Source organism: Rhipicephalus sanguineus, chromosome 4 (assembly GCF_013339695.2).
Source record: "Rhipicephalus sanguineus isolate Rsan-2018 chromosome 4, BIME_Rsan_1.4, whole genome shotgun sequence".
Classification (NCBI taxonomy): Eukaryota; Metazoa; Arthropoda; class Arachnida; order Ixodida; family Ixodidae; genus Rhipicephalus; species Rhipicephalus sanguineus.
Genome location: NC_051179.1, coordinates 50,139,450 through 50,163,342, shown reverse-complemented (window position 1 = coordinate 50,163,342; position 23,893 = coordinate 50,139,450). Strand labels below are relative to the sequence as shown.

Below are 23,893 nucleotides of genomic sequence, written 5' to 3'. Positions count from 1 at the left end.
GGAGGAGCAGGGCTGAAGGGCAAGAAAGTTGACATGTTTGTGTTGCTTCTCCAGAATTCTGGGTTGACAAATGATAATTAAGTTAAGTTTGTTAATTGTATGGTGTAACTGGTTGCTTTTCAATATGAATTCATTGATGGACATATTCCGCCATTGTCACTGCGAAAATAATTCATTTCTATAGCCAAAAATTACTCTTAAATTAAGCATATGCTGATAGTAGGCTATAGCAAATGTTTTTGCAATATCGCCGACCTGTAACAGCATCATTATTCACACCACTATCGATAGTACACTCTTAAAAAAAAAAAGGTAGGCATATTCACTAACAAAATACTAATAGTGAAATGCAGCTTAGTGAAATTCACTACCTTGTTAGTAACTGAATTGTACTAACTCGAATGGTTAGTCCGTTACTAAATTGTTAGCAACCGCACCTCCAACTTAGTAACCGTACTAACTCTAACGGACTACAATTAGCCAATTATAGAGGTTTACGCCTATTTTGTTTATATGTGCGCGTGATTGCCATATAAAGTTAATCATAGCGGAAAAGCATGTACAAGGTAAAATGAAATTGAAAAAATGGCACGGCTTGTTGCACCAATTAACTGCAAATTTCTTTATTTAACTAATTACCATGGTAAGTATGCAATCACAACATACATTGAGGCGTGAACGGACTGTAAGCGAGAACGCACACAGACTATCAAGGCTTCTATGCACGCGCCATCTACAGCAGCGTGATGGCTGTTTATGTACAGTAAAACCTCGTTAATTCGAAGGCCTCGGGACCGAGAAAAATATCCCAATTAAGCGGGATTCCCAATTATCCGAAACAACGCGAAATCAAAGAAATCAGCCAGAAAACGTGATGTACGGAAGTCACACCTTTATTGTGGCAAGTCAGCCTACTTGGAGAAAAATTCCTCCATGCATGACTGACGCGTTCGGTAGTTCCCAGCACTGAAAGTCATATTTTCCAGCCTGTCAATGAGGCGCAGCATCTCAGCCTCGCCGCCGTTGCACTCGACGAAGCTGCGCACAACACTCAAGGCATCGATGACATCCGCCAAAGGGGGTGCTCGGGAGGGCTCGTCATCGCTGTCAACATTAGAGGCCGAATCGGTCGATCTCGCAGCTATCTCGCTGTCGATGTCGGCGTAACACGTCTGCACTGTGCACTCGACATTTGCGTACTCGGAGAATCCGATTGGAGTGCACTGCTCGTCCGCGTGCAAAGCCTCATATCAAGCGCAGAGAGTCTCCCCTTCTTCATCAAACGGGCAAGTGACAGCGGTGACAGCAAACTCAGCGGAGGTTGCCTCTTCTTCCACAAAACCGGCGTGCTCAAAACACCGTCGAATAACGGTGGCCTCCACCTGCCTCCATGCGTGAACAATGAGGCAAATACCACCGAGGAGGTCAATGTTATACTCCTTTCCGTTGTCATAGCAAAGGAGCATTCGCTTCAACAGATTGTAGCGATATATTTTCCTGGTATGGTGTATGACTCCCTGGTCCATCGGCTGCGATAGCGACGTCGTGTTCGGGGGTAGAAAGACCAGCCTGATTGCCTGCAGGTTCTGAATGTCGCCGTGAGCTGGGCAATTATCGACGACGAACAAAACGCTGCGCCCTGCGGCCGCAAACTTGCGGTCAAGGTGCCGCACGTATTCTTCAAAGAGTGCAGCCGTCATCCAAGCTTTCTTGTTGTTTTTATAGATCAGGTCATCCTTGGATGGCAGTCGTGCATTTTTGAAACAACGAGGCTTTTCTATCTTCCCAATAACAAGCAGTGGCAGCTTGTGCTCACCGCACATGCTTGCACCAAACAAAACAGTGATTCTATCTTTGTTCTGTTTCCGCCCCTTAATGTCTGCCTCCTTCAATGCGAACGTCTTCGTAGGCAACATTTTGTAGAACAGAGCAGCTTCATCAAGGTTGTAAACATCTGCTGCTTCGTACTTGGCGAGTAGTGGAGCCAAGGTGTGCTGCTTCCAGCCGTCGACAACAGACTGATCCGCGCTGCCACTCTCGCCACAAACAGTCACGAATGTCAGGTTGTTGCACTCCTTAAATCGGCAAAACCATCCATTGCTGCATTTAAACTCAGAATGTCCAAGTTGCAGCGCCAGCTGGTTGGCCTTCTCACGCAATATGGTCCCATTCACAGGAAGGTGTGCTGCGTTGGCTTTCTGCAGCCAGTCGATCAGAGCTGCTTCAACGTCGGCGTACGTAGGCGGGCGTACTCGTGTACGCTTTGACGAGTGCGTCTTGCTGTAAGCATCGAGAATTTTCTCCTTATTCTTGATGATGTTGCACAGCGTTGACAGAGGCACGTGGTGCTTTTCGGCGAGAGCCGTTTTCGACGCCGTCGACTTGCTGGCCTCTTCAATTAAGCACACCTTTTCGTGCAGGGACAAGCTCTTGTACTTCGGCATCTTCCTTCCAAGCACACCTCAATCAACTAATTCACAGGGAAGACACTCAAGCGGAGACAGGAGACAAATGGAGCAGTCGCACTGAATCGCACAATGCTCGCCAGCCGACATCCAAATGGCACAAAGACTCCACAAAACATTCACTTCGCTAGAGTGGCTAACATCGCTGTTGAGATGATGATGATCATGATTGCAACCGCACGCATCGCCGCCTGGCAATTGCTAAAACATGGCGTCTACGACGTATTTCCGGTAAAAAAAAAACATGGCCTTCGAGATCCGTACATCAAAAAAAAAAATGCATGTTTTAGCTACAGCCTCCGAGATTCGCAACACCCTTTGCATATCTTGGAAGTCGCGGCCAAGTGTGCCAATTAACCGGGAAGTCGCAGACTGGCCGCACCAATTATCCGGTTAAATTTACATGTAAAAATTTGGGACCGCGCAAATAATACAAATTATCCGGGATTCCCAATTAACCGAGTACAAATTACCGAGGTTTTACTGTACCTACTTTGGAATAGCACACACTACCGGTTAGTAGTCATAGAAATGAGAGAGATGATAGATTATCTTGTACCCACTGTCTTGTATCTCACTGTTTGCATATTGAGATAACTGATATTTATTCTCCAACCAAAGTTACGAAGACACGTAAAAACCCGACGTTTCGGAACCAGCTCGGTTCCTTCCTCAGGGGGGACTGCGGCGGCTTGGCAGCGGCCTCTTTAAGGCACTCTCGCGGCGGTTAACGACCCCACGCATTACCGAGGAGCGTAGCCCATGCGCATACACCGGGGGGAGAGTTCCGAGTGAACGGTTGATATTTTGAGTGGTCCTCTGTATATGCTACGACTCCAGTAGTAACCTCCTCCTCCACTTGGTTTCACTTTCGAGGATGGCGGTTCCGTTGAAGTCTATTCTGTGGTCAAACGTCTCTGCGTGCTCGGCGACGGCGCTGCGTTCTTTGTTGAGTTTACGGACGTCGTTGACGTGTTGCCTAATCCGTTCGGGGAAGTTTTTGGTCTCGCCGATGTATGACGAGGGGCAGTCGGCACACGGTATTTTGTAAACGACGCCGGGCGCCCTGCCATCACGTAGCACGATACCATTATTCCAACATAATTTAGAAGATTAAAGATTTGTCTAAATTTTTCATAAGACTGTCACAATTACGGCATAATACACTATGGCATCTACGAAGCATCTGGCAACATAGGTATATTAGTAGTTACCTAGTTAAAGACACTAAGAAAGGCTCCCTGGTTAATAACGGCGAAATTTACCAGCTTTACTAGCTGCTGGCTAGTAAAGGGATGTCGCGAAGGTTGTGAAATACGCCTGAAACCAGCACTAACTTCCTGCTAAGGGCGTATTATCGCTAGTAATATTACCGATGGTACTACTACCGATCGCACTATTGATATTGATAGTAGTACTGTCGATAGTTTCTTTGCACTATCAATAGTTTAAAAAAAAACTGTCGATGCCATCGATAGTCGATTCACCGATAGTTTTGCATCACTAGCTGGCATGTCCTTTAAAGGGCCAGTAAACAGGCTCCAACTTCTTTTTTTCTTTTTTTTTTTTACATCTCCCAAAGAAGCTCACCAATTCGTGCAGACAGGCACGGCGATCACATTTTATAAATATCACAGTGCTGTGTGCCGCGCATATGCTCCATTTCAAAAAACAATTCCTGCGCCACTCTCCAGTGCCTGTCCAGTCCTCCTCGTTTGCGAAGTAATGTAAGCTTGCCCACGGGCAACTTTATGTAGCAATAACTTCGTTGATTGGTCCTCTGCACTACGAAACGGCGCCTTGGCCCTGCAGTGATGTGGTTTTGGCTGCGCAGTTAGTGCTTCTTCAATGTGCCGCTAAGGTGAACCTAGCGCCGCTCCTTCACGAGCGACACATGGAGAAAGCCTTGCTCGGTCGTTGGCTGTGTGCCAATGACGTAATCGCAGACGTCGTGTTACGTTGCTGAAGTGGGTGTAGTCTCAGCAACAGGCTACGTCTACCCCTCTTCGCTGCTGAGAAGGATGGGAAGATTGAGCGAGAAACCGAAACCGACTGAATCAGGTTGTTCTATACCCTATAACTTCCTTATTACAGCACTTACTCGCAAAGTTCTTGCGGCAGCATGTTCACACCGTACAAATGTGCAGTTACTGCTTCATCACACATTTTGGACTGCGGTGTTGTTTACTGGCCCTTTATTAGTGGAGAAATGAGGGGATGCAGACAGGGCAGAGCCTTTCTGTATTTATCCTAAAGTAGCACTACTGCTGCATCTGTGTGCAGCCTGTGTTATTTGTGGTTTAGCATGTTATGGTAACTGCCACGTATGACGTGCCTGTCTTGCAGGAGGACGATCAAGTGAGCACGGGTGGCAACGGGGGCGGCAGTGCGGGCAACGGCGGAGGCGAGGGCAGCAAGAGCAGCAGCCTGCGCTCCAACCAGAGCCAGCAGAGCAGCAGCAATGTGAGCGCGGGCAGCCACAGCAGCAGCACCAGCAGCCTGCCCCCGGCCTCCGAGATGGACTCGTACCCACCCTCCTCCTTCCGACATCCGCGGGACAGCGTACGCACTTCCGTTCTCCGGTTGAATTTCTTTTGGATGTTTACGGTGTGTTCAGACGATGGACCGATCCATGGGACAGCTGAGTCACGTGACAGCAGGAATGCGAGTGGTCGGGCTGCTTCCGCCGTACACATGCGCAGTCCAAAACGAGAGGCCGAAGGAGTAATTTCGTTTGTCATCTGAATGCACCATTACAGTAGAACCCGTTCAGTGGGTCTTTTTTGACAGGCCACAGGAATTCAGTGGCCGACATGGGAAAACATACTTGGATCAGTTCATACTGCCCTACTGACATAAATTAACATAAATTACTGTCTTGCAAAGCTTTTCTGTGAAGTGTGTCAGAGTAACTCTTTCTCTTTCATACGGCTGCATAGTGTACTTGCTGCGTTCTTCTCTTGTCCAGTGTCTCCGGTGTCTTGCGTTGCGTTGTTGCTAGTTCTTGAAGCAGCACATGCCAACCCACCTAAGTTAACACTCTGTTGAAATTTTTGTGAGTGCACATGATCATATATTTATGCAATGGCTGGCAATGTGCACAAAAGCAGTACCTTGGAAAAATGACTACACATTTGAAGAATATCAATAACACCATGCATCTGTCCACATGTCAGTGCTTAGACTCTTATGGAATAGCTGTTGAACACCACAGTCTTGTATACTCTTGTGCCAAATGGTAAATTAATACTGCACAAATGTGTGCAAGCAAAAGGCAATCGTTAGGTTGTCCATGATGTAAAACTGCTTTGGTTGCGGTGATTCTTCCCTTTGTGCCCTCTGAAAGGAGCCCTTGTGCACTTCCCTTCCCAGAATTCATCGTCGACCAGCTTGAATAGTACAGACGCAGGGGCCACCAACAACTTCGCAACGATACGGACAACATCTATAGTGACACGCCAGATGAAGGAGCATGAGCAGGAGAACCAGATGCACGAACAAATGTCGGGCTACAAGAGAATGCGGCGCCAACACCAGAAGGCACTAGAGCAGGTGAGTGACCTCAGTGCTGACATAGTGCTGTCATTCTCGTTCTTGCTTGTCTTATATAGAGTTTCCTACAATGTTTACTAGAGGTGGTGCTGTGATCATTCAGCCACCATGGGAATGATTGGTGCTACATGGATTTGCCTAGTCTTCGTGCTTGCGCCTTCGAGTGCACTTGTGGCTTTGTTTATTGTTGTGTTTTGGCTTTTGTTTCGGATAAAAGAAGGCTCTTTGTGAATGAGGAGCCTAAACGGGTCAAGGTGGTGAAGTGGGACTGCTGAACTTCGTCTCTCAACAATGTGGCTGCAGGCCACACGGAGCTCAAAGGAAGGTGCTTATACACGGGTAAAAGCCAAGAAAAAAGCTGCTTTTCGCCGTCAAAGGACCCCGCTCCAGCCAATGGCGTCTCCGTGTCATCATGATGTCGTGGCCGACTGCCTTCGCGCCGTGCTCAGGAGAGGAGGAAAAAAGCGTGTTCTTCCACGCTTACGGACCTCAGCCAAAATGGCCGCCTCCGCTGTTCGCGACACTCCATTGGTGTCATCAGTGAGATCGCGCCGTTCATTCCAATTTGAATTCAACGAAGAGTTTTGTTTATGTGTTGTGTGCAGTGTTTGGTAACGACGATTGCCATGGTGCTTCGATTGCTGCGTAAGCGCTCGGCGCTGCCTGGAAACAGCTGCTGATATTTGCTCCGTTGATCGGCGCTCCAATACCTTGTGTGATACAAAGCGACGGTCATCATCCTCTGCGGGTGTTTTGTCTCGTGCGTGAAGTGTAGCACATTCTGCCGTTTCGTCCCTCCTGCGGCTGTGATGTACGTTGCTTTGCACGCTTGTTGTCAGACAAGTGACTGCGACAGGTGGCGATAACCGCTTGTTTATTTCTCATTGATTTTAAGTTGCTGATATTGCAGTTTTGCATAGCACACAACGTTAGCAGGTGGTTCCCGCTTCATGTGCCTGCAAAACTGACAGCTGTCTGGTTTAGAATCTCTCAAAGGGTGATTGCTTTGTTACTCTCTCGTTTATTGCTCGCCAAGGCGCGATTACGCCTGTTTTTGTGCAGGCGCTGACTTACAGAAACGATGCCGCTGTGGATGCAATTCACTGCTCCACCTGACCAATAAACTCTTTCACATGTTGTATTGTAACGGGGAAATAAAAGAAATTGAGTAAAGTTTTATCTTCGCTCAAAATGAAGGCTTCCAGGGGAGCTATTTTATGGCGTGGAGGCACTCATAGGAGCTTGGGTCCAAGCGCTGCCTGTAGGCGCAAAGCGGTCGGCTGCGACGTCACGACGACACAGCGATGCCATTGGCTGGTGGGCGGTCCTTTGATGGCGAAAAGTCGCTTTTTTCTTGACTTGTACCCGAGTATTGGCGAATCCATGTACAACCTATCATTCCCATGCCAGCTGAAGCGTCATGGGTGGCAACTCCCATAGACACTAGTGCCACATTTCCCTCTTGTGTGCTATTATGAACCTCTGTGGTCTCTTGCAAAGCCAATGTGACATGAACTAAAGAATGTGGGAACAAAAGTGCGTGCATTACCTAACCCTAAAGGGACTCATTTCATTCTTTAAGAACTGTACTTGCGACACCTTTTTTTTGCATAGCATTGGCATGTCTACTTCATGTTCTAACAAGAGCTGAATACAGCAAAATGCAACTGAAGCCTTGTCCTATGGTGTGTGCCTCGAAAACATGGTGAAAGTACCGATGTGTTTGTTTCAGATGGAAGCAAAATGTATACAAGAAATGGATGATCACAAGCAGAAGCTAGACAAAGAATATGAAACTTTGTTACAACAGTTTAGTAAAGAACTAGAAAAATTACAAATGAAGCATCAACAGGATCTGGAGAAAAAGGTGGGCATTCTTTGACATTTCATCGGCATTTCCTGCCGTGGTAGCTAAGACGTTGTGCTGGTAGGCTCGGGGGGCATAGGTTCAGTATCCAGCCACGGCAGCCACGTTTCTTGTGGGTTATAATGCAGGAACCTATGTGCATGTTAATAAACCCCAGTTGGTCAGAATTAATACGGAGTCCCCTACTATGCCGTGCCTCATCATAATATCAAGGTTGTGGCACGTAAAATCCCGAAAGAGAATTGACCGCTGGAATAAATGCGTCCCTTGTGTGTATGTGTAACACATGGGGTTGAAGCATGGAGACTCGACAAAGCAACTAGAGAAAAACTTGAGGACCACGCAGCATGCTATGGAATGAAAAATGATTAGCGTAACATAAAAAGGCCTGCACGCAGCACAGTCACTGCGAAAAGTGGAAGCCGGAGGAATGGGAAATGTAGTCTAGGAAGGGAGAGTTAGGTGGAGTAACGAAATTGAGAAGTTCGCAGGGATAAAATGGAATCTCGCACGAGATAGGGCGAACTGGAGATCATTGGAAGAGACCTTCGTGTTGCACTAAACATTAACAGGCTGAAAATGATGATGATGATGATGTGTGTTGCAGCTGAAGCACAACCTTGCTGGGGAGAAGCGGCTGACGCGCACCATAGCACAGCAGCAGGAGGAAGAGACCAAGCGGTTCCAGCAGCAGCAGAAGGTCGAGTACAAGTACCTCAAGGAGAAGATCAAGAAGGAGCTGAGCGACGACAGCAGTGGTGGCGGTGGGGATGCCGCCCTGCGGGGCCACAAGGCGCAGCTGCAGCAGCGGCAGGCGGAGGCCCTGGCCCGGCTGCAGCGGCACCAGGCCGACTACCTGCGGCTGGAGGTGCGCAAGTACCGGCGCCGGCGCCTGCTGCAGTACCACCGGCTCGAGCAGGAACTGCTCCGCGAGGAGCTTGCCAAGCGGCAGAGCCAGCTGGAGGAAGCTCACTCCATGCTCTTGCGGCACCACGAGACCACACAGGCAAGCAGTCCTTCCAACAAACATTTGTTTATGCTGATACATGGTTTGGTTGACTGTGCATACTCGTGTTACTAATGTTGTCCTGCAACTGCGTGTACCAAAAGGTTTTCACGCAGTAGCGTTACACAGCTTGTTTCGCGGAAACTCCGGCGTCTGTGTCAGCATCCGGCGTTGTTTGTTGTGAGCAGAAAAGTCTGCATAATCCGTGAGTGTAAATTCGCAGAAAATGCAAATAATAAATATCATGGCTTTGAACTGGAATCAACCCGGCCTTTGGCGTGGCAAGCAGGTGTCCCACCGCAAAGCCATGCCAGCACTTGAAACTGTTTAGTAAAAAAACCCTATGCATGTGTCATGTTGTGTGAGGAGTTGCATTAACACATGTAAAATTGCGTGACAGTAGCTTACATTCGTACCAGGTGTCACACCATCTGAATTGCACGAGCGTGTGCTTTAAAGGTTCATCTATTACAGTAAAAGCTCGTTAATTTGACTCTCGTTAATTCGGAAAATCGGTTAATTCGGACACGCCATCTGGTCCCTGTAAATATATGCATCACTCTGAGACTGGGCGCTCGTTATTTCGGACAGATTTGACCGCAAATCGGATAATTCGGCAACTTTCGGGCCGCTGGCGAGGCTCGAAAACGAAAAAAGAACCATTCGGAACAAAAGTGAAGCTCAAACGCAGCATCGCCATGGACATCAATTATCGGCTTGGCTTGCCTTGAGACCGATTGAACGTCTTTTCTTGTGAGTTTGGCGCGCGGTGTCATTTTTGTTGCTCTGTTCCCGTTGGTGTGCTGCATCGTTGAACGCCGTTTTACCGAGGAACAATTCAGTCCTTTAGCTTGATCGTTGCTGGTGCTTTTGTGCTGACTTCTCGTGTGAACGCTCTCTCCGCCGATGGCAACGCCGGCGAAGCGGCCCAAGTACGAGGCCAAGGACTTCACCACCAAAGTAGAAATTTTGCGTGCCCTGAAAAATGGGCTCTCGCGGCAAGAAGTAGCTCCTGTGCCATGACGTCGGCAAACAATAGGACGTGAGTCTCCTGAGCGCAGTTAGCATTCTTCGCGTATGTGTGGCAGAGCACGCCTGCGCACGCCATTGCCAACTGTTTCAGGCACAGTGGCTTTGTTGTACCCGACTCCAGCGATGCCGCAGTGGCTGAAGTGTCGCCGAACGACGGTGCCGATGACGGTCAGGATTTCGGAAGTGCTATGCCTGATGCAATGACACTCGACGAATATATCGGCATTGATGGCGTTGCCACTGCCGGCTCTCTGACTGATGAGCAAATCGTCAAGGAAGTGATGCATGGCGACGAATCCGAGAACGGAGAGCCTGAAGAGGAGCAGCCACACTATGAGCCACACAGGCCCCCTCGTACTGTGAAGCAAGCCGCGGAGGCCCTCGTTGTCCTTAAAGAATTTTGTTTTAGCACTGCAGACAGCATGCTAGCTGCTGAGGACCTTGAAGGGCTCAGAAAAATTGTGTGCGCGCGAATTTCTTCTCGAAAACAGAGACGCATCCGCGATTACCTTGTAAAGTAAAGGTATGTTGAAAAAACTCTTGCATTTATTGTGTTTATTTGGACCATTCGATAATTCGGACATTCGGTTAATTCGGACATTTTTTCCGGTCCCTAGAAATCCGAATTAACGAGCTTTTACTGTACAAAGTGCTCAGGCGTAATTCATCATCATCAGCAACAGCATCAACGAAGTGTTCAGATGAGCAAATGCCTTGCAGACATGTAGGGGATACTTTGATAATTTGCAAAATGATGAATTATGGAGTAGTAGGCGCTTCGCAAGTATACTTGTAGTAGAGATTCTAGGATAGTATAAAACAGCGAAAAAAAAGCTCTTTGCCTCAAGGCATGGTTGAGCTGTCCACTGAGAAGGAAGGCATGGCTGGTGAATGAGAAGGCGATGCAATTCGTGAACTTGTCGGCACGTCAGTTTTTCCGAAGCCTGGCCTTCCACAGATGAACATTCACACGCTTACAGAGTTTCGGCTTCGTTGCAGCATCGAGACTATTATCCGCCATGTTCATTTTCCCGAATATCTCCAAACTTGCAGGAGCTGGAGTACAGGCAGCAGCGGGGCGTCCACCAGCTGCGGGAGGAACAGGTGCGCAAGCAACACCAGACGGAGCTGGCCAACCAGCACGAGTACTGCTCGCGGAGGGAGCGGGAGCTGCACAAGCGGCACGCACAGGCCGTCAAGCAGCAGCCCAAGAGCCTCAAGCACAAGGAGCTGCAGATCCGCAAGCAGTTCCGCGAGACGTGCAAGATCCAGACGCGCCAGTACAAGGCGTGGAAGAGCCAGGTGCTGGCCTCGACGCCGAGGGACGACCAGAAGGCGGTCATCAAGAAGCTCAAGGAGGAGCAGATCCGCAAGCTGGCCATCCTGGGCGAACAGTACGAGCAGAGCATTGCCGAGATGCTCCAAAAGCAGTCGGTCAGTCCCTCTCTTTATTTCTGTGACTGCACGAGTGCGTGATAGAGTGAGTAAGCGTGACTTGACAAGGACGTAGAAAGACAGCAACACAGTCCTTGTCTGTTTTCTTTCTACATCCTTCTCAAGTCGCCCTTTCTCACTCTATCGTAAAAGCTAACCAACTAGCCTGCCAATGGATTTTAGATGGCATGAGGCTGTGTCAGTTGGTGTACTCCTAAACGTTCTGTTTGGGACAGGATGCAACAGCCCTTGTGCAGCAATTTTGCTCCTTTATTATTGTTATGCAGTGATAGTTATTATAGTCCAATGTGCTCTGTTATATGTGTAGATGTTTAGTGCTAAAGGCATCATCTAAGCTTGCAGGTACTGCAGGTGGCATGATAACATTTTGAATCAAATGCAGTTCTCTTCATGTTATTGTCTTTCTGCTTTCTCATGTATGAAGTAACATAGGGGGACCACCTTCAATTTAACACAAACCTGAAGATTGTTGTTAGGAGCTTACCGATGAGTGGCATCATTCCCAGAAGAGTTACCGTATTTACTCGAATCTAACGCGCACCTTTTTTCCAGGAAAACGAGTCCAAAAATCGCATGCGCGTTAGAATCGAGTACCGAAAAAAAAAAGAAACTCGGTTATCGTATTGCCATCGACATTTCAAAATGGCCGCCTCCTACGCGCCTTGGCTATTTCTGCCATTTTTTCAGTTCGTACGTGTGCTGAGGAGATTGTCATCCCGTTCTGCGTTCGCATCGACGGCATGGAAGTGCCGACGCCAAATACTCGACTAGTGTACCACGATGCCGCATTTAAAAGAATAGTTATTACATGTGCAAAGAGACGGACGGAAATCGGGCCGCATCGCGGTCGCTCGGAGTTCCCGAAACGTGCGTGCGAGACTGGCGCAAACAGAAGCAGAAGATTTTTTACAGCAAAGCTTCGCGAAAAAGTTTCTGTGGACAAAAGCAGGGCCGGTTTCCCGAAATCGAAGAGTGTTGACAGCGACGAGGACTGATCCATTACGCGACTCGTATCGCCGCCGTAGTGGTGACAGTTTTAGCGGCGAGGCCCGCTTTTTGACTTTGTGTTTTACTTTTTTAAACTTTAGTTCTTTAAAACCCAAATACTTGTTCTTCTGAATGTGCGAAGTTTGACTCCTACGGACTTTTTTTGTTCTTTTCTCTCACGAAAAATGGGTGCGCGTTACAATCGATGTATTACTTTATTTTTTTTTTTTTGGTCGCGGAAAACGGGTGCGCGTTACAATCGAGGGCGCGGTAGAATCGAGTAAATACGTAGATTAATTTTTGTGGCACCAAGCACCCTTGCTTCTGTGGGAGAACGTGCTTTGTGTCATTAGCCATGCATAAGTGAAAATATTGCCCAAAGTGATGGAATACGCGATTCTTGGAATACGCCCTTTGAAAAAGTCCTCCTATGCTGCTTTGCTTTCAGATCCGGTTGGACGAATCTCAGGACACAGAAGTGCGCCAGCTGAAGGAGCAGTTGCAGCAGGAGTTGGAGCTTCTCATGGCCTTCCAGTCCAAGATCCGCATGCAGGCTGAGGCCCAACGCAACCGGGAGCGCCACGAGCTGCAGGAGCGTGTGTCCGTGCGCAGGGCCTTGCTGGAGCAGAAGGTGCGTTTTGGATGATGAAAAGTTTAGCTAGGTAGGAATTATCGTAGAAAAAAAATGACATCGTTGAACATGGTTAAACCAAGCATGTCAAGCGATAGCAGCAACTACCGCGGAAAGCATGCTGTGGCGGTGTCCTGTGCGTCAACGTCTCCGCGCGGCAAGCAACGCCATGCTATCTACACATTTCTCTTTTTATTACACGGGAGTCAAATGACAAGTGTTGAGGTCATGAGGCACGCACGTCCACAGGCTCATGGCTCCTGCCGACCGACGGAGAGGGATGTGCGGGAGAGAACAAACTGACACAGTGCATGTTTGTTGCTATGACGACACACATGCGAGGAGGAAATTGACATTGTCTGCAGTTCAAGGTCAAAAGCACATGCAATATCGTTTTCTGGGTGTGTAGTGGGAAGAGTAGAGCTACAGTGAAACCTCGTTAATACGTACCTGCCGGGAACGCGGCATAACTACGCACTAAACGGTAGTACGCATTAAACACCAAGTACAAATTTGCATCTCCTAGCGGACGCCATCGCCTCCAGCAAATAAATAAGAGTGCCACAGCAAATATTGCCGAAAGTACCCACCGCAAAGCCTTTTCTTTCTTTTCGCCAAAGTGGAGAAAAGATCCTGGCACACTCGCACGACCGCCCGATAGCACGTAAGTGGCGACGCCGAAGAGCATTTCGAAACTATTGCAGGGTCCGGGATACGCGGTCAACGCAGTGACCGACAGCAACAGAACGGACAGTGTCTGCTTTCCGCGGTATATGTGCGTGCGTCTAACCGCGATCTGCTACTAAACGAAAACTGACACAGTTCCAGTGAAACGCGGTACGGCCGCGTGGAGCCGATCGTCTCCCGGCTAGTTGCGTGCAGCGCGTCGCCTACTCTGCTCACGCCGTCACTACCGGGCCGCTTGCTGTGCCACACGCGCGCATTTATCGCGGGAATGTTGTTCGTACCCACTTCGCTCCAGATCGTGCACAGATGCGGCGAGTAGCTTGTTCGGTTAACGCAGCGATGACGAGGTTCATGCAAGCGATGCGCACTCCGCGATGCTCTAGCGGTCCTGGCAGCGGACGGAGGCGCGTTGGGTGGTCGCCTAATAAAAGCGTGCAGTATGGTTACACCCGCGCTACGCTTGCTGTATCGTACACGTGCGTTTAGTGTGATAGCGTCAATGCAGCGAGGTTTCTCGGCTCCCGCGACCCGCAACGCTAACTACGCAACAGCGATCTGCTTTCGCTTCTACAAAGCGGTGCGCGCCTGATGACGGCTTAGTAGCGTTTGCTGTCGGGCTAGTTGGTACATGGCTGAAGTTCTTCGTCCCTGCTCGAGCATTTGTGCCATTAATTCAACTTCAGCCTTGAAGACGGCCGCGCACAACGAAGCGGCAACGATCGGCGGCCCAGCGCGTTCAGGTTGTCGCCTAATAAAAGCGTGCAGTAGGCTTAAAAAGTAGCGCTGCGCCACACGTGTGCCCGAGCAGATAGCTGAAGATACTTATTGTGATAAGGCTGTCAGCGATAAGTCATGTCGGCGCGTTCGTCGGTGGCCGCCACCTCGCCTTCGTTCTTTCCCGATGCTTACCCGCAAAGGCGTCGCCGCAATCGCGCGGAAGTCGGAATCGGGGATCGACTGATCTGCGCACTTCTCAAAAAGGCGGAAGACCTTTGGCGGCACATTCTGGCATCGGGAAGTTGAGCGGCGCAGTAAAATTTTATGGCACAAAAAGTTATCGCGGTATGAAGGGTACGCACTAACCGGTAGGCATAAGGCGAACCACTACGGCTTAAGCGGTCAGCGAATGCATTGGGCTCTATGGGACTCGGTCGGGGATTCGTCGCAACTACGTTTTAACCGTTAGTACGTTTAAAGCGGGTACGTAGTAACGAGGTTCGACTGTATTGCTCTAAAAGTTGGCTGGCTGTGTGTCAGACACAGGATAAGGGAACTGGTGACACATATACCTGACCATTCTGTCACAACCAGGGAAAAACACGAATCCAGGGAACCAGGTAGAAATGAATGTTTGTTTTCATGAATGGCTCTGGTTTTACAGCTCTTATCAAGACATTCCTATGTCATGAGCATGGTCTTGCACTGACAATCAATATTGCACCAACTGTCAAGTGTAAGGTTTAGACTAAAGCCCCTCCATCGCGTCTACTGCCGCTTTTTTTAAGTACCGCTAGAGTGTACTAGATAGGGGTAGTGGGGTGAGGGCGAGCTCTCCGGTGAGGCCACTTGCATCGACGACGGAAGATGGCGCCACTGCGACTTTCACCTGGGCGCCGCAAGCGCGCTGGGCCGGCCGCCTACCAACCTACTGATGCGCCTGCGCTCTTATCCAGTCTTTGAAGTGAATCCGCGTACTTTTTAACAATTCAGTCTGCCAAAACTGCTTATTGCATTTGAAAACAAGCAGGTACATTTTATTTACAACAAGATACATCGGCAACCAATGCACGTGAGCGAGTTGAAGGGTCATGAATTTGCGCACAATTTTCATCTAAGTAGTCCTGTTCAGTTTAAGGTGCTTGGCCCTCTGACACTTAATGCTGTTAGCTCTGTTCAGGCCTTTAACCAAAAAAGAGCAGGTGCGTAAGAACATAAAAAGAAACAACTTTGAGACTAATTTCCTCTCTGTGAATTGTGGCGAAAATGTTTGAGACCCGTGTACTCAGATTTAGGTGCACGTTAAAGAACCCCAGGTGGTCGAAATTTCTGAAGCCCTCCACTACGGCGTCTCTCATAATCATATCGTGGTTTTGGGACGTTAAAACCCACATATTATTATTAACTGTGAATTGTGCAGCCCACGGTGTTGGAAGGAAGAAAGTTCTTGCTCACAAGGGCCACAACATCGGATATGCTGTTTGTGTGAAGCTCGCTGACACTAAAACACTCTGTGAATAGGTCCTCAAGTGTAGAGGTGAAAATGCAAAGCTCCTCTGATGGATATAGAAGACCGCCCCAGTCACACTGCTCTGTGAACCCTGACGGGAGCCGATTCTCTGCTGCCTCACTTGGATTTATAAGAAGGTCCCTTCACGATGAACAGCCAAACTTCAAAACACATTTCCTGGCTCATAACCTGCCATGTAATAGACAGTCGTGAGTCACTCTTCTCCACAACTATATACAAGTGGTGACTACAAGGAGCTGGGGTTGAAACCAAACATTTCTGTGCTTCATACAACGTGCCTTGCACGAGCAGGTCATCGATTTTCTTTGGTGTGTCCTGTCGTGCGCATTAAGCGGTGAACTGGCGATGTCGGGAGTTGCATTGGCACCACCAACACTTCGGGCAATATTGTAGAATGAAAGGCAGTTCACAGTGATCAGAAACTGCTCTGGCGACGGGTCAGCGTTACAGCCACTGGACTGTCGAACAATACCGTAGTGGTGCTCTATGTACTTGAATCCAAGTGATTCTGTAAGGTATTGAAGTAATGAGAGAGTGCTGGCAATGGTGACTCTCAGTCCTGTCACCGTGGAGTCACCTAGAAATCTTGTCTTTCCAGGGCTGCAGGCTTCCCATTTGCCCAGGTAATCGAGAAAGTTAACTAGGTCTGCAGCAGTGGGGGAAGCAGGCCTTCGCGATAACGCGAAGAATATTGAACGAAGAAACAGCGCTAGAACAGCACGAAGACGAGGACACAAACACGGCGCTGACTAACAACCATATTCTATTGCGTTTGCACGTCAATATACACCGGGGAAAACACAATCAGTATAAACATCGGGGAACAAGATAGCGCTGTAACATTGCCAAATCAGCGTTTTGAAAGATACATTTCATTTTTGCAAAGTGATAGCGAAGCTGCGCTGACACAAGTCTCCACTTATCTGGATGCAAAAAGCCTCAAAGATTTCACGTTGGCGTTGCTCTACATAACCCTTTCAGTCACGAATTATGATGCACTGTCTGCAAATGCATCAAATTTCCATGGCATGATTTCAAGGCACTCAGTATTACATTCCAAGAAATAAAATGAAGGAATGTGTTGTTTTGTGTGAGTTACAGTAATTAATGCTAATTAGCATGTAATTAAATATCTAATTATTCTGCAATCAGTCAGCTTCAATCCTTGCATAAAATGAATTAACTATTAGGCCCAAAATGCATGCACAGTTTGTTTTTTGGTTGTATGCTTTTCGAGCAAAGAAAAAAACTCTTGACGTTGGTCCTGGAACGTCGCACGTCGAACGATCGTCGAACACGGTAGTGTCTCTAGAAAAGTGATGATCTGCAGTAATATACAGCAAAATGAAGTTGAATAAGCACTTGTTGTGCACTCAGGAAGCCTGCACGAATGTGCACACTAAGTTTCAGGTCATTTGAAGAAGCGCGCGGTGCGTGATGCGACTTCGAAGTTGATGTGTACAATTGTACACACCGTGACTGAAAGGGATAAGTGCCTAGAACTTCACAATCTTTAAAAACTGGTTCGCAATCACATTTCCTACAGTGATCTACCAGATGACTGCTTACGGTCCCCGATGTGTATACTGATTGTGTTTTGCCCTGTACATATTGACGTGCAAACGCTATAGAATATGGTTGTTAGTCAGCGCCGGGCCGTGTTTGTGTCCTCTCGTCTTAGTCCTGTTCTAGCGCTGTTTCTTCGTTCAAAATTCAGTATGTACCAACCAGCCCAATTCAAGACGCTAGCGCGAAAAAGTTCAGCAGAACATGTCGAGGCGCGCCAAACATTCCAAATGACCGCGCCCGGCATGCGCGCCGCCAGTGCCAGGTGAAAGGCACAGCAACGCCACCACGCGGCAGGTTAAAATTTCCGTACTTTGAGCTTCACTGCGCGCCATTGCCGCCAGCTCTCCCTCGCCCCACTGCCCCTATCTAGTACACGCTAGTACCGCCATCTATTGTTCGACGACGACGCCCACTTCCGGTTCCGAAGCTTCCGGAAGGAAGTTCTTGAGCCACTTCCTTCCGCTTTTTCCTTCCATCTTGTTTCTGCGCACGCATGTGCACACGCGAGAAAGCGCATATTTGCTTCTCCGTTTCGCAAGTGTTGTTGTTTTGAGGTTCGTCGTAAACTGCCTGCCGCCGAGCGAGTTTTCGCTCGGTGTTTCTGCGTCGCGAGGGCGTGGGCGGGCATGGGGCAGGTGCATCCAAGGAGGTTTAACTCTCTCCTTGGGTGCATCAACCGGAAAAGCATGCAGAAACATCATGGCGGCACTTCGGCTTCCGCTAGGCGGGGAACCGGTGTAAAGGGAGAGGGGGCGGACGAGTTGGCGCTACTTAACCTAGCCGGCGGAAAACGCATGGAGGGGCTTTAGTTTAGACCATGGCAAGAAAAGAACACAGGCACAAAATTTATTTGCGAAGGTTGACAGGTGCTGCTGTCATTCCAGATTATGCGCAGATACTCTATTTTCTCGTGTATAGCCCACACAAAATATACAAAAAAGCCTGAGTTGAAGTCGGGGTGTGAGTTGGCTTCACGGCACTGCTTTACGGTAATGCAAAGGAAGATGGCTTCGTGGCAATACGCAAAGATATTGCTGTTTTTTTTTTTTTCCAATTTTATTTCCGACGATTTGCAGTTTAAAGGTGTGGGTTGTATGAGAAAATATGAGAAGTGTTGTATCTGCCTTCTTTTACTGTCCTTTTACTGTCCGACAGGACGGTTGCCGTCCTGTCGTGCACTTCTCTGTCCTGTCCTCTAAAAAAGTAGCACTAGAATATTGTGAGCGAAAATGTATCACCAACTAGCCTCTCAGCATGTTTTGTTAAGCGTAACTCAATGCCCGTCCCTTGCAGATGGAGCTAGAGAAGCAGCAGTTCCAAGAAGAGAAAGCTGAGCGGCAACGACTGCTGTGCGAGCGGCAGTCGCGTGAGATAGAGGCCTTCGACGAGGAGAGTGCCCACATGGGCTTCAATCCGGTTGAGATAGCGGAGGCCTCGCGGGAGTCCCTAGGTTCGTCGGACGCAGACAGCCTGGCTGGCAGCACCCTCAGCCTAGCCCACAGCAACAGTGCCAGCTCCTTCACCCACACGGCCCTCTGAGGCAACACCTCCCCCCTTCCCCGTTTCCTCCTCTCCTTGTCACGCACTGCGATGGTCAGTCATGGTAGTCTGCCACACACAGGCCAGTGTGAATGTGTATTGTATCTGGTCGATTGTCCAGCCTTGCTGATGTGTATGGTACGGGTGTGGTGTGGTGTTGCGTGCACTAGTCCAGCTGTCATCCTTTGGATGTACTAACTCCATGCAGCTGTCACAGGCATGAGTATGGTCCAACACCAGGATTTGCGATTCTCGAATGCTATTTCTGTTAGTGTTCCATCATCAGAAAGAGTGGCGCTGCCGCTGCAGTGTCAACAGGATCGTCAAGTCACGACCGGTGGAGAGAATGGTGGTATAGAATAGAACTGGAGGAATTGTTGCCCCGTTTGCTCAATCATTCATTTACCTAAAGGAGTTGTAATCGAGGTACTGCAGTCGGCTATTTGAGAGACTTTAGGTTTAGGGATACAGCATGTGACAAAAATGCCTGAAGTCATTCAAACCACATTGCACTGGCTGTATGAAATATAAAAAAAGAAAAAAATTCTCTTAGTGCCAAAATGCTGCACTTGACACCTGGGAAGAGTGGCGAATGAAGCGAGGTTGTAGCATTAGCCGCGTGGCATTGCCGCTCATGGGGAGACTTGCACTCTCGGGCATGTTTGTTCGTGCTGTGTAGCGCAGGGCACAGCCTCGTTTGTGTGTGTGTAGGCGACTGAGCACAGCCTCGCTCAATGTGTTTTGTGGTGTTCACTTGGGAGAAACTCTCCAGAATTTGTAACACTGCTCGAATGGGCATGGCACATAGTAGCACATCCTTCATTCTCCGTCACATTTTTTTAGATGCAATTAGGTGGTAGTCCTGCGTGATGTTGATAGTGCGAAAGAATTCCTCGATGTTCAAACATAAGGCTTGTCATTCCAAATTTGAAGACTCTCAATTCGTAGGTGCGAGTAGGACGCGTGTTCCAGGCTGTATTGTGCAGATTTAAGGACGTTACTCGGAACAATACCTTGTTCACAGTGTGTGATAATTACTACTATAAGAGTGGATGCCATAATTAGCTGAGGCAGTTCTTTTGTTGAGACTTACTTTTTTTGCTGCGCAAGAGGCTACGCCGTTGCATCAGACGACTTACGTTTGCTGTTCATGGGTGGCTGTTGTGCTTTATAGTAATGTAATGTATGAAATTGTGATTATTATTTACACTTCAAAGTATATTCAATATTTTTGCTGCCTGTTCACTTATTTTGAGCTGCTGCTGAGATGGAGTGGATGCCAGGTTCTGCGTTTCTGCCTTCGTTATAGGAGTGCAGCACTAATTGCCCTAAAGCATTACCGACGAAGCGTTCCCTTCGTTTTCTCCGATGGTTCGTCAAGGCTCGATTGCGTTTCGTTTGGTTGATGTAATGCTAGCAGTGCTTAGGTTTTTCACATTTAGCAAACACTGGCAAATTTACTTTCTGCGTTGTGGTGTATGATGTGTTGGGAGGAAGACTGCAGATTCATTGCCATGTGACGTGTCCTTGGGGTGCTGTGCCGAAACGGTCTTTGCATGGATTGTTTGGTTGGTACTGTCGCTGGCAATGATGCCCAATTTGAAATGAATCTTCCGCTTTCATTCAGGCCCCCCGATAGCTAGCTTACCGTAATTGAATGAATTAATGCAGTATTCATTATCTAAAGCACACTCTCTGACCTCAGTGGGAAGAGGTGAATGCGAGGCTAAGGGAAGAGGAGGGACACTGTGGAAACCAGTGGCCATAAATGAAAAGAACCTGCATGTACATGTTACAAACTTGCAGTTGCAGACTTGCAGATGCATGTGCATACGTAGATGGAAACAGAGTTGCAGATGCAGACTTATATATTCAATTCAGGGGTCCACAAAACTGAAAGTGGGGCGAAGTATGCCTGCAGTGTATCGAGAGCAATAGTCCATATATGTTTTAAAGCTCGTTTGCACCTCCACACAGCATTACGCGAGTTACGTGCATTGTAGCACACACACACACACACACACACACCCTGCGCGGCAATTTGTGCTCGTTCATTAGACCTGACGAGGCAGAAATTGGAAGTGGAAATGTTGCCAGCTGTTGGAATGTTGGCCCTGGCTGTTAGGTGGCAGACTGCCCGGACTGTCCCTTAGGTATGACTGTGTTGAGTGGTTGCCCCGTCCTTTTCAACAAAACCCTTCTCGTTGTTGGATCTGGCACCCCGAGGCTGCCGTGGCATGGTTGGTGGAGTGTTGACCTGACCCTTGGTTGTTTTTTTCCTTCCCCGATACTTTTTTTTTTCGGTCAGTGCAGCGCGTTCTGCGAGCAGGGCCCGCAGCCGCGCATCCAACTCAGGAGTGCCATTGAAGGGTGGTCCGTGTGCATTTTTTTTGTCTTTTGAAAGCGAGTGTGGCGGGGAGAGAAAAGTGCGAATACTATAGGTCGATTTTCTTCTTTATGGTGCGTTCCTCTCGTTTTTTTTTTCTTCTGCCCTTTCCTTTTTTTTTTTTTTTGACTTGAAACCCATTTCTTTGTCGTTTTCTTTTTCTAGGGGCATGCCATTTTACGGTGCTAAAACACTTCCCCCCTTTTTTTTTTAAATGCTGTACCCAGTGCGTTCTGCATCCTTTACATAAATTTCCTGTTAGCGCAACATTTTTACCTCTCCTCTTTGTTGTAATGTGCTGCTGTTAGCTGTCTTTAGACAAATCAAGGCGGGTACCCTTACCCTTTTTGCCCCCTCTTTCCCATGCTCCCCCCCCCCCTCGTTTTTTTGAACGAGAAATCACTGTGCTCTGCTTCTTACGCCCACTCGGAGAAGTCTTTAATCAGTGCAGGTGTTTCATTTTTTTTTTCAGTTTTTTTTTAACCCACCCTCCTTAATTTTCTTAGTGCACAGCTGGCGGTAATGTCCAATACCATTAGAGTTCAATAGAAAATCGCGAGTACTGCGAAAAATCCGGTGCGATGGGCACTGCTGAAGTTGTGACCTTTTCTGGTGCACCGTTTTCGAGGCCGTCTAGACTCGATTGGCTTGTTGTGCTCAGTTTTGAAGATCAAATCGCAGAAGTCTTGCGGAGGGGGAGTTGAAGGGAAAAAAACAGAGAAAGGCAAATTGTGCGGTGGCAACATAGTTTTCTAATCGTGGCCACTTTCGCGAACTTTGCGAACCCTAGTTTTTAGCAAGTAAACGAATGCACAAAGTGTACAAACATCTGTACTAAATGTTACCACTGTTGAATACGACAACTCGGGTGCTTGTCGGGAATGGTTTAGGAAATGCAGCGAAATCTCCCATTGTCAGATGGGAGTTTTTTATCTCTACGAAGCTCCGTTCCTTGGTCATTTTGCATTCCCCGAGACTAAGATGTCCTCTTTTTAAAGTAGCCTGCACATGCTAACCCTAAATTTGAGCGACAGCTTGACCAGCTGTACTGCTCAAGCTACAAGGCTCGTTTAACCAGTATTGAGGTGGAAGCCACACCGAATTTACTTCTGAGAGTTTTTGATGCGTCGTCATTGCCTGTGTATCCCATTTTTGCTCGACACCGTGACCGTGCTGCGTTGATTCCTGTTGGAATACATTCCTGCGGTTACCGTTAGAAGCTAACACGGTGTTGTGTTCTACTATCAATAACAGAATGGTTACTGCGTGACACAAAATGGGCAATGCAGCACCGCGCAACACCAAGCCCCTCAGAAAATCGTGTGGCTGCCACTCAAATTTAATGCATCTGGACTTCTTAGCGACGCAGCTTCTCTTCACGTTTCTGCTCACATTTGGGCAGCGCTCACTGGACTGGACTGAGTTCAAGTGCCATACGTTTTATAGCTATTGCGTTGAGATCAGCCTTGGATAAAAAAAAAACATGAAAGGAGAAATCCGTGTGATGTTCCTTCCTGTAGAAAAAGGAAAAAGCAACAAGCGACGATTTTGTAATGCCCACATTAGAAGCCGCTGTCAGGAGGGCGCAATTCAGTGTTTGGTTAGCCAATAAATGTTTAGACCACGGTACAAAGAAAGAAAAAAAAAATTGTTACAGCCCAGGCACACAGAAATGCGTGGAAAACTAGAAGTTGTCTCGAGTTGTACGTAATGTGACCACCGATTTCACTCCAAATCTTCGGTCGCCCGGACAAAGTGAAGCTTCAGTTTTCTTTTTTTTTCACTGCTCCCACAGTCGCATCACTTGTGCGCTCGCGATACTACAAGATTGCAGTACTAGAGGTCGCTCTTTTTTTCTAAAGAAAAACAAACAAACGAAGATTTGAGACAAGTGGTCCATTTGTTGCCGCATACCACACACTCGTCTGCAACCATTGTAGTAGCAAGCTCTGCTTGTTGGTATAGTGGTCATGTCTCCAAGGGCTGGTGGAAAAAAAAAATGTGGAAAGTTAGTGCACTGTTCGTGTACAGCTCAAGACGTTCTTGTGCACTTTGTTGCTGTCATTTTATACGAGCCAAGTAGATGGATGTCCTTCAAGACGAACAGTCTTCCGTTACAGTGACGATGAGCACTTGGAGTATTTTATAAGCTGCCCATTATTCCCTCTTCTTTTTTTGTGTGTGTCTTGTCTTTCTCTCTGTCCCTTCAGTTTCTTTTTTCTTCGGCACATTAGAAGCACCAAACAAAGAAAAACTATCGGGGCATGCTACCTACATTTTTATGTTGACCCCATATGTTTTTTTTTTTTCCTCCATTATTGCGTGCTACTACAACTTGGCCCCTGCCCAACAGTTCTCCTCTTGATGTAAATAGTGCTGTATAAAAAAAAATACATCAACTGGGTTGTATAGACAAGGTCACATGCACCTTTGCCAGTGAACGAGCGAATAAATGATTTCGGAAGAAAG

At 47.9% G+C, this 23,893-nt stretch overlaps 1 protein-coding gene across 2 annotated transcripts in view; it reads left to right on the top strand.

The window, feature by feature from the left end:
* The window catches only part of LOC119389946 (serine/threonine-protein kinase TAO1), a 46,544-nt gene extending 22,651 nt beyond the window's left edge, over positions 1-23,893 (top strand). For both annotated transcript variants that reach the window (XM_037657402.2, XM_037657401.2), the window contains 7 exons: positions 4,812-5,027; positions 5,838-6,017; positions 7,750-7,884; positions 8,492-8,890; positions 10,976-11,356; positions 12,813-12,995; positions 18,793-23,893. In XM_037657402.2, the coding sequence (XP_037513330.1) occupies positions 4,812-5,027; positions 5,838-6,017; positions 7,750-7,884; positions 8,492-8,890; positions 10,976-11,356; positions 12,813-12,995; positions 18,793-19,038 (1,740 nt within the window). In that variant the 3' untranslated portion in view covers positions 19,039-23,893. The remainder of the gene's footprint in view (positions 1-4,811; positions 5,028-5,837; positions 6,018-7,749; positions 7,885-8,491; positions 8,891-10,975; positions 11,357-12,812; positions 12,996-18,792) is intronic.